Raw genomic sequence first — 11,018 nt, forward strand, 5'->3', positions numbered from 1 at the left:
GGGGAGAAAATAAACAAGTAGGAAAGGATATCAAATGGTGTGTAGCATCTTTGCTACACCTTGATCCCCCTACAAAACAGTCAGAATTAGAGGTCCGTCGAATTATGCATTTACAAAGCATCGCAAATCAATTACCCGATGCTTTTGCAGACACCAAATTGGTTACAAAATCACATATACCGGCTGCAAATGCTCCTGCTCGTGTAGAAATGTCATATGAACGTGGAGTAGAAGATAATACACAAGAGTCTAAAATACGCTTGAAGCGTGGTAGACCTATTGGTTCTAAGGATAAGAATCCTAGAAAATAAAAGGAGACAGAAAAACAAAAATCCTTCCAATATAGCAGAAAAGTTGGAAGAGATTAACAATGAGGTCGATGAAAATGTTGAACATCATGACTCTGAAGAAAGTCATGAGATTTCTATTAATTACATTCATAACAGAAAAATATGTAATCGAAACAAAGTGAATGGTGTTGATGATTTTTTCTCATACTTTGTTTCGAAGGAAATAGATGAAGAGAGTAATGACCCTGAACCAAAATCTATCTCGGAATGTAAAAACAAACATGATTGGATAAAATGGAAAGATGCAATACAAGTCAAACTTGATTCACTTAACAAACGAGAGGTATTGGGTCCTATTATAATCACACCTAAAGCTGTGAAACCGGTTGGGTACAAATGAGTTTTCGTTCGGAAACGAAACGAGAAAAACGAGGTTATGAGATATAAGGCTCGTCTTGTAGCTCAAGGCTTTTCTCAAAGACTTGGGATTGATTATGAAGAAATATATTCTCCTGTTATGGATGCAATCACATTTAGATTTTTGATGAGTCTTGCGGCTAATCAAAATCTAGAGATGTGTCTAATGGACGTTGTTACTGCATACTTATATGGACCTTTGGACACAGATATCTATATGGGAATCCCTAAAAGATTTAAAATGCCAGAACCATTAAGTTTTAAACCTAAAGAGTTATGTGCAATAAAATTGAAAAGATCATTATACGGTTTAAAACAGTCTGGACGCATGTGGTATAATCGTCTCAGTGAACATCTAACTAAAGAAGGATATGTAAACAGTCCTATATGCCCATGTGTTTTCATCAAGAAAACATCATCTGGATTTGTTATCATTGCTGTATATGTTGATGACCTAAATATTATTGGGACTAAAGAAGAAATACAAAAGGCATCTAATTATTTAAAAGGAGAATTTGAGATGAAAGATCTCGGACAAACAAAGTATTGTCTTGGCCTACAAATTGAGCATTCTCAAAAGGTATATTTGTACACCAATCTACATATACGAAAAAAAGTGTTGAAAAGATTCAACATGGACAAAGCAACTCCACTTAGTACTCCTATGGTCGTCAGATCACTTAATGTCAAAAATGATCCTTTTCGACCACATGAAGAAAACGAAGATATACTTGGTCCTGAAGTGCCATATTTAAGTGCGATAGGAGCACTTATGTATCTTGCAAACTGTACTCGTCCTGATATATCATTTGCCGTTAATCTTTTGGCAAGATTCAGTTCATCTCCTACGCAAAGACATTGGAATGAGATCAAACATGTCTTTCGCTACCTTTAAGGAACGATTGATTTAGGATTATTTTATCCTAAAAATACTAACGGAGAAATGGTTGGCTTTGCAAATGCAGGGTATCTATCTGATCCTCATAAAGCTTGATCACAAACAGGGTATGTATTTACAGTTGGAGGAACTGTTATATCATGGCGCTCTCAGAAGCAAACACTAGTAGCCACTTCCTCCAACCGTGCTGAAACAATTGCTCTCCACAGCAAGTAGAGAGTGTGTTTGGCTTAGATCAATAAGTCAACACATCCATTCAAGTAGTGGAATACACATCAGTCCAAAACCAACCATCTTATACGAAGACAATGCAGCGTGCGTCGCCCAAATAAAAGAAGGATATATCAAAAGCGACAGAACCAAATATATACCACCAAAATTCTTCTCATATACCCAAGAACTTGAGAAGAATAAAGAAATTAAAGTGAAGTATGTCAGATCATGTGACAATGCTGCAGACCTCTTTACGAAGTCACTACCCACTACGACATTCAGGAAACATGTTTACAACATTTGAATGCGCCATCAACAAAACCTGTAATGATCGTCTATTCGAGGGAGAGCTCTACAGTTGTACTCTTTTTACCTTACTATGATTTTTTCCTACTGGGTTTTACAAGAAATGTTTTTAACGAGGCAACACTGAGAAAGAAAATTAAAAGTATTGATAGTGATGATGGTCTCCAAAGGAAAGTGTTAGAAAGAACATTGGCGTGAAAATGTAAAATTGGATGCCGGATCCCACATCCCTATCCTATATTGTGCAATTTAGTCAACATGTATAGTAATTTATGTCGATGACTTTGTGTATTGTATACGAGTGCCCCTTTCGAACAATAATAATAACTTCATCCTTTCTGGTTTTGGTATTCCACTCTCTTCTTTTCTTTTTGCGTAGTTTTCTATATACTATAATTATAATCTTGATGCAATATCAAAGAAGTTACGTATCATAAAATAAACAATATATAATATAATTATAATAAGTCAGAATTTTTCTTTATAATATTGTAAGAACCAAGTTGAACAATAGACTTCAATAAAGGTGGCTTTGACCAAAATCTAAGAAAATGTTGACCAATAATTGATTGGAGCAGCAGATGCCTTCAGCGTAAAACTAGAGGTTACTCACTTGAAGTTTTAAATAAACAATAGACTCAAAAGGGCTTTACCATAATTAGAGATAAAACCCAAAGGACACCGGACACGTGATGTGCACACAGTTACAATACACAAAAACTATCAAAACCAAATTATACATATCACATCACATATGGGATCTACATACATCAATAATTTTGATAAAACTTACAAAACCTATACACTCAAAACACCAAGATCGGCACTCTAATTTATCATTTTCCTAGAAGAACATGGATCTCAAGTTCCCAAATTACGTCCAACATACAACTTAAAAAAAATAACCAACGAATGAGCCAGAAACAAACCTAAAGGATATGTCTCCTCCATGCAGTTTAGCTCTTGCTGCCCAACTGAACCGTACGTGTGTTGAAGAATCATATCTCGTGTTTCCCCAAATGTTTCTAGTTTCTATGGGGTTGGTCTCATCTTTCAAAAATCTTCTGCTTGCGCCTGCTCTTATACATTTAACCATCAATGTTAGATTCTGAAGCTCTTGATTTTGATAACTTCCCCTGAAAATCTTAACAAATGTAGGCAATCTACTACATTAGCCTCGTCTATGGACATGCGGAGATGCTGATCCCAATCCCGAGCCTGAGTATGCTAAGGGCCTTCTCACAAATGGATGGTTCAGCAGCTCAGCCGCAGTTGGCCGCTCTTCTGGGTCCACTTTGAGACATTCAGTTATGAAATCTCGGCCATCGAGTGATAATGCATCAGGTATATCCGGAAGCACACCCCTTCCGATCCTAAACAGGGCTTGAATCTGAGCGTTTACACAAATTTTCTGACATCAACTCTTTTATTTTTGTGGACTGACCTACTCTAATTTATGGGAAAGCCCCTCCATAAAGAAATTAAGAATGAACTTTCAAAATGGAAAGTGTAGAGCAAAAACACTGATGAGACTTGAATTTTAAACTAGCTAACTGCGTAATACACGTTTTTGTTTCCACAAAAACACATATAGTCCAATTTTATATGTAAAAAGTTTTGATTACTTACGGGGTTTTCTAGATCGCAGTAGGGGATCTGACCAGTGAGCATTTCCAGCACTGTGCACCCAAGGCTCCATATATCAGCTGAACTTCCATACCCATCAGTACGCTTTGGGTTAATAACCTGATATGTTCAATTTAGAATCAACCTTAGAAGTGAAAATGAATCCACATATCTGTTACCGTATGATTACTACTTGCAGTTATAAACACCATAAATTGGAAACAAATAAAATTTAAAACTAGTTCAGATTAATCAAGCACACGCATAACGGGGGTTCTCAGGTTAACAAGCTCAGGTTACTACGTATGCGGCAAAATAGGTCTTAACAACCAGTGTTACACATCAAAAACGAGTCAAAGATCAAACCATTTATGTTCATATGTGTGATAGATTTCTCTATCATAATCAAAAGAGTATAAGGGACTTGATAATCTTCCAAAACAATACCTCTGGAGCCATCCAGAATGGAGTTCCCTTGCAGGACTTAATGTCGTTCAATTTTGAAACCTAAATAACAAAAAATTGACATAAGCATCGAGAAAAGGGGTAAGCCAGGTAACAAGTTATTACTTTAGAGCAACAAACTATACACATCTATAGAAAAGAACCTTTGCTAATCCAAAATCTGCAAGTTTAACAGCTCCGTTGGCGTCCACCAATATGTTTGCACATTTGATGTCCCTATATTGTCAGAAGATACAGGAAATGGGGAAAATCAGAGGCTTACGAAAGCCTATGACAAGGGAATGGACAATAGTTTCTACTAGTCTAACCTGTGAATAAAGCCTTTGTCGTGGAGATACTTCAAACCATCAAGAATTTGTCTAGTGTACGTGGAGACTACAGAGTCCATAAGCTGGTATCTTTGGTAGAGCTTTGAAAGAGACCCCTGGGTTACAAGCTCAAGAAAGATGTACAAATTCGACCCATCCTGCAAACACCAAAAGGGCGTTTATAAATTACTTTGAAACTGCAACTGGGACCAGGAAGGCCAGGACGGGATCATTCATACCTTGGCAGTGCCACGATATCTCACGATATTCTGATGCTGAAGCTGGCTAAGTAGTGCAATCTCCTGTAGAAAATGTATTAACAGCCAATGAGACAAACGTATAAGCTATGGATCATAAAACAAAAGTATATCTCACCCCCTCGAGTTGTTGTATGCATTCTTGTGCCTGACTTCCCTGTTCAAGTAGTGAAACTTCCTTGACAGCAAAGAAGTCCCCATCTCTATATTTAAGATAAACATTTATAAGGGAAAACTGGCTTTATTTATTTTTGCTGTAGCTAAGAATCCGACTTCAAGTTCAAGACACATACCCTGAAATGCCTTCAAAAACGGAGCCGAACGATCCTCGTCCCAGAAGTCCACCCTTCTGCCACGACGTGATGATAGATCCACCGTTTGCATAAATGGGCGAAGTATTGGATACAGTGCTTGAGGAGTCACCACCACCTTCGTTCGTACTGAATGAGCATGCCTCATCACCTGTATCCACGGACTCAGTTTCCCCTTCAAAATCTCTTTCCACTTCCTCTTCCAAGGTTTCCTCTCCATTGTCGGAGGTAGAAGAGGAACTTGGCCGCCTAACAATTCCATCCTCTGGAGCGAAATGGGTAAGGAAATCCCAAGATGATCCCTGATGATCCACAGGAGGTCGTTTGGCCGGAGGAGGCTTAAGCACCGGTGGTCTTACTCCCTTTATACCAACATCACTCTGATTTGGAACAAGATAACCTCTAGACTTTACAGTGATGGTCGGTGTTCGCACTAGACCACGCTTGTTTTCTCCTGCACCACCACCACCAGCAACATCACCGTGATTTGGAACAAGATAACCTCTAGACTTTACAGTGATGGTTGGTGTTCGCTCAAGACAAGGCTTGTTTTCTCCGATACCACTGTAACTCGGAACAAGATAACCTATCGACTTTACCGTAATCGTGGGTGCTCGCTCAAGACAAGGCTTGTTCACTTCAGTACCTACAACCAAATTCCCACAACTCCCGAACTCGCTCGACTCGGACCGAGTCAACTCATTACCAGGATCCGAAGAATTAGCAGCATCGCCAACAGGAAAATTGTGAAGATCGAGCTCGAAAGACTTGAACCTGTTGATAACATCTGAAGACGAACGCTTCTTGCAAGCTTCCCAGGCGTCAAAAGATATAGCCAAATCATCAGGACCAGACAAACCAAGGGACTTGTAAATCTGATCCATTTCTACATCTCCACCTCCGAAGATTCGGAAACTGGTTCGATCTGGGAACTCCAGAGAGCGCGTCACCAGAGAAGAAGTCGAAGCGGAGATATCTTCGGCTGACCAGGTAGAAGTCGACGCTGCGTCATAATTGATATGCTTCAAGGCGTCACGGCGCTCTAACCGCCTTGTCGGCGTTTTATCCCCTCTTCTACCCGACGATTTCTTCATTCGAGCTATAATTCTATCCATAACCACCTAAATCCATACGCAAAACTTGCAAGTTTTTGAATAAGAATCGACCGCACCTCTATTGCTCGAGTTCGCAAATTTTCCTGCAGACTTTTCCGAGAAAATCTACAAGGAAAGAAAACCGCGGGAGTGAAGACCGAAGAATGGGTAAGCGAGAGAGAGAAGAAGAAATGTAAACAAAAACACGGTGTTTCGTGGACTAGTTGGAACGGGGGCTCGTTTCTGCGTTTTTGATTCCTTGATTTTTTTAACTTGGTGGGGGGTTTGGTGGGTCCCACTAAAGTCTCTGCTGTTTTGCGCGTTGAGGTTTTGCTTCACTCGGTGGGCCTATTAAATTGGGTTTTTCAGCCCTTCAATTTTTGGTAACTACGGGTACTATCACTCGTTTCCCCGCTACCACCCGCAAACGCAGCTTTTGCAGTTAGTTATAGTTATTGACGTTATGCAACAATCACTCAAACCGTTCTAAACCGTTTTAAACTGCTCTAAACCTCTTAAATTTACAAGCTCATTCCAGCTAATGTTTGCGGTAGTGGACGTTTACGGAAAGGTAAATATTTCTCTTTTTTTTAAAACAATATAAATACAAAAATAAAAATAAAAATAAAATTTTTAAATTGAAATAATAGAAATACAGATATATAAATAAATATATATATTATATTTCTATTTATATTATAAATTTTGTAAAATAAAAGTATTTTCTATAACTTTTTTAAAATTTATAAATTTATTATAATATTATGTTGTTTAATATTTTTATAACTATATAAAATTTAAATATTGTTAATTTATTTATTTAACTGTTGTTGTATTTGGTGGTTTACAAGTCATAAATATCCCGCAAACACACCAATTTCTAACTGCAGTACCAGTCATACAAATCTCTTAAAACCGCAACCACACGCATCCGTAAACTCCCGCAATAGTTGCGGTTACATCAGTCAGACCCTAAGTTTTTCACTTTTAAAACAATTATATAATTTTATTAAATAAGTTTTTTTTTTGGGAAGTTTACTCAAACATTATACATTTTAGAACATATTACAAGAATCATGCAAAAAAAATTTCATTACTGCCATTTTTTTAATACCCAGCGTGCCATTTTATTACGTTGTGAGAAAAAACGTATTTACAAGAATGCCATTAATTTTTAATACCACGTAAGCAAAAAACCGGCGCCACGTAGGAATGCGTAGACATGTATTAATGAACTCAGCCGTAAAGCAACACAAACTTCGTTACGGCTGAGTTATGGTTACTTTGCAGCTGAGTTAAACAATGCGGCTGACTTATGAGAAATTGGCAGACTTACGAACATAAGTCAGCCGTTAGTGATGGCTGATTTACAGATTTCAGACTAATTTATGGGATAACATCTGACTTACCAACACAAGTTACGTCTGACTTATACATTGGCGGGCTGATTTCTCGAAAATTCGGCTGGGTTATAGTTAAGACATGGCTGAGTTATGTTTTGCCGGCTAGTTTAATGATCATCGCCTAGCTGAGTTACTAAATTTACGGCTAACTTATGGGAGGTTGTTACGGCTGGGTTATATTTAATCAGTTGTAACTGGCTGGATTAACAGTAAACTCAGTTTAATTATGCATGACTTATTAGCGAAAGATTAATTACTAGAATAGCATTCATTTGACGGCTGATTTATTTGACGATACAGCTGACTTATGATTTTTCATCATAATTACGGCTGATTTATAAGCAAAAGATTAATTACTGAAATAGTATTCATGTTTTAGCTGACTTACGTTGTACTTGATGGCTGGTTTATTTAGGCTGATTTATGTGTTCGTTTGGTGGCTAACTTACCGATCATCCATGTCATCATCCATGTCATCAGCTCTTATTTGCCATGTCATTACTAATGTTACAACAGTAAAATAAGGGTCTATGTTATTCTTCATCTTCTTTATCTATCTTCTTCATATTATTCTTCATATTCCTCTGAGATCTTATGGATCTGGTAATTATTGTTTCCGCAACTGGGTCTAAAAAAATATAGATTAAAAAAATTGAAAATCTGAGAGAGATCTATAGCAGTCGTCGTCATTTTCGATGATGATTAGTTAAAGAAGAAGCTTCTTCTCCTCTAGTGTCATATATGGTGGTCCGACATCCTACTACTCCCTCTCTCATTGGATTTGCAGTCTTGCAGAAGAAGAAAGACTCAAAGAGAGAGATGAAGAAGCTGTCCAGTAAATTGTAAGAAAATGAGATAGTTGAACAAAAAAAGTAAGAAAAGGAGAGAAGAAGAAGATGATGATGAATTTGAAATCTGATTTTATATGTTTGATAACTCAGATGGTGCGTCATCTGAATATGATAACTTTAGTTAATACAGTGAGTCTACAACACATACGTTATGGCTGAATTATGCATACGTTACGGCTGAGTTATGCTTACGTTACGGCTGAGTTTAACTCTAAACTATAAACCGAAAATTTAAACTTTAAATAATAAAAAATATTAGATCTAATGTTCAAAAAATAAACTTTATAATTTTTATAACTTTATAGTTCTACAGTTTAGGGTTTGAAGTTCAAATTTTTTAAAAGATTAAAGTTTTAATATTGTGTTCAAAGTTGAAGGAATGATTTTGTTCCCGCCCAAAATACGAAACGTCGCGAAACAAATTACACTCGACAGCTGAGTTATAGGAATGTTACGGATGGCTTATGATATACAGATACGTTACGGCTGAGTTATGCATACTTTACGACTGAGTTATGCATATGTTACGGCTGAGTTTAACTCTAAACTATTAACCTAAACTATAAACCTAAATCTTAAACTTTAAAACAATAAAAATGTTAGATTTAATGTTCAAAAGATAAACTTTATAATTTTTATAACTTTATACTTCTATAGTTTAGGGTTTGAGGTTCAAATTTAAGAAAAGATTAAAGTTTTAATATTATGTTCAGAGTTGAAGGAATGATTTTGTTCCCGCCCAAAATACGAATAGTCGTGAAACAAATTACACTTGATGACTGACTAATAGGAATGTTACAGCTGACTTATACAATTCAGATGCATTACGGCTGAGTTATACATACTTTACGGCTGAGTTATGCATATGTCACAGATGAGTTTAACTCTAAACTCTAAACCTAAATCTTAAACTTTAAAATAATAAAAAATATTAGATTTCATGTTCAAAAGATAAACTTTATAATTTTTATAACTTTATAGTTCTATAGTTTAGGGTTTGAGGTTCAAATTTAAGAAAAGATTAAATTTTTAATATTGTGTTCAGAGTTGATGGAATGATTTTGTTCCCGCCCAAAATACGAAACATGCGAAAAAAATTACACTTGACGGCTGACTTATAGGAACGTTACGGCTGACTTATACCGTTCAGATACATTACGGTTGAGTTATGCATACGTTACGGTTGAGTTATAATCAAATTACGGTTGAGTTATGCATACGTTATGGCTGCGTTATGGTTACAATACGGCTTTGTTATAATCAAATGTTGAGTTATGGTTACAATACGGCTTTGTTATAACCAAGTCAACCAAAAAAGCTTCTAGGAGGCTCAAGATTCATCATCCAAACTTAGATTGAATTTAGAAACCAAAAGAGAAACTAAAAAGACGAGTCTATAGATTAGGAATCAAGAGACAAATCAGTCGCATAAACAACATAGGTCTAAAAACTCAAAAATCTGAGACAGATCTATTGTAGTGGTTGTCGTCTTCGATCGTGGTCGGTTAGAGAAGAAGCTTTATCTCCTCCAATATCATGTATGATGATCCGACATCCTGCTGCTCCCTCTCTCATCGGATTCGTCGTTTTGCAGAATACGAAAGAGTTAAAGAGACAGAGATGAAGAGGCTAAGTTCTGTCAATTGTAAGAAAATGAGAGAATGATTTTTGGCCTTTAGATTTCATGTAATCAATGACCCTAAATTGTGATCCTTGAAAAAGAAAGATTAACCAATGAGAAAAAATGGTGAGGATAGACAAAAAGATAATTTTGAACCCTTAGATTAAAATCAATCAATGGTCATGAAAAAAAAACAATATAAATTATAATTTTAGTTCTTTTCAATTTGTTTTAAAGATTGCTTAAATTTAAGGAATGTAGCTACATGTTTAAATCAAAATTTAAAATTGAAGATTTTTTTTAAATGATTAAAATTTGAGTTTAACTCAAAACTATAAACCTAAACCTTAAACTTTAAATAATAAAAAAATATCAGATTTAATGTTCCAAGATAAACTTTTTAATTTTTATAATTTTATAATTCTATAGTTTAGGATTTGAGGTTTAGATTTAAGAAAAGATTAAAGTTAGAGTCTTGTAATTAAAAATTGTATAAGTGATTGTAAGAGAACATATATCTCAAGATCAAGTTAAGATGTCCTATGATATCCATTCACCAATTCGGATGCAAGAAGTGATTGACAGTAAAGTTTGACATTTCTAAAGCCTTTGATACTGTAAAGTGGCCCTTTATTGTGTCTGTCCTGCAAGCTATGGGCCTCCCATTACAATTCATCCTCTGGATAAGGGTCTGCATCTCTACTGCTGCTTTCTCAGTTGCAGTAAATGGTAGTTTAGAAGGTTTTTTCACTAGCGCAAGAGGAATCAGACAGGATTGCTCTCTCTCTCCTTATCTATATGTAATTCTGAACAATGTCCTCCCGAAAATGCTGAACAAGGCTGCAGAAACACAATTATTTGGCTATCATCTGCAGTGTATAGAAGTAAAGCTCACGCATCTCTGTTTTGCTGACGACATTTTAGTGTTTACAAATGGCTCTATCGGATCTATGCCGGG

The 11,018-nt window shown here is 36.2% G+C and overlaps 1 protein-coding gene across 3 annotated transcripts; it reads right to left on the bottom strand.

Annotated features, from left to right (window-relative positions):
• Positions 1 to 2,828: 2,828 nt before the first annotated feature.
• On the bottom strand, positions 2,829 to 6,431 carry LOC106318640 (mitogen-activated protein kinase kinase kinase 1-like). 3 transcript variants are annotated; one of them, XM_013756702.1, is made up of 9 exons: positions 5,594 to 6,430; positions 5,074 to 5,491; positions 4,899 to 4,983; positions 4,763 to 4,825; positions 4,524 to 4,681; positions 4,359 to 4,431; positions 4,198 to 4,257; positions 3,754 to 3,870; positions 2,829 to 3,514 (listed from the first exon to the last, which is right to left on the bottom strand). In XM_013756702.1, the coding sequence occupies exons 1-9, from the start codon at positions 6,204 to 6,206 to the stop codon at positions 3,296 to 3,298; spliced, it is 1,806 nt and encodes a 601-aa protein (XP_013612156.1). In that variant the 5' UTR covers positions 6,207 to 6,430; the 3' UTR covers positions 2,829 to 3,295. The 3 variants fall into 3 exon arrangements, with proteins under 3 accessions (XP_013612156.1, XP_013612155.1, XP_013612154.1); XM_013756701.1 differs by having other exon boundaries at positions 5,074 to 5,476; positions 5,579 to 6,430; XM_013756700.1 differs by having other exon boundaries at positions 5,074 to 6,431.
• Positions 6,432 to 11,018: the final 4,587 nt, after the last annotated feature.

The sequence above is a fragment of the Brassica oleracea genome, chromosome C9 (genome assembly GCF_000695525.1).
Source record: "Brassica oleracea var. oleracea cultivar TO1000 chromosome C9, BOL, whole genome shotgun sequence".
NCBI classification, from domain to species: Eukaryota; Viridiplantae; Streptophyta; class Magnoliopsida; order Brassicales; family Brassicaceae; genus Brassica; species Brassica oleracea.

What these genes read in the sequence shown, in the direction of transcription:
- LOC106318640 (XM_013756700.1), bottom strand. Translation starts at nt 6,206, where the DNA reads ATGGATAGAATTATAGCTCGAATGAAGAAATCGTCGGGTAGAAGAGGG. An exon ending in GACAAAGGCTTTATTCACAG is followed by an intron (nt 4,432 to 4,523) that starts GTTAGACTAGTA and finishes CTGACAATATAG; the next exon opens with GGACATCAAATGTGCAAACA. An exon ending in CATTCTGGATGGCTCCAGAG is followed by an intron (nt 3,871 to 4,197) that starts GTATTGTTTTGG and finishes TGAACATATCAG; the next exon opens with GTTATTAACCCAAAGCGTAC.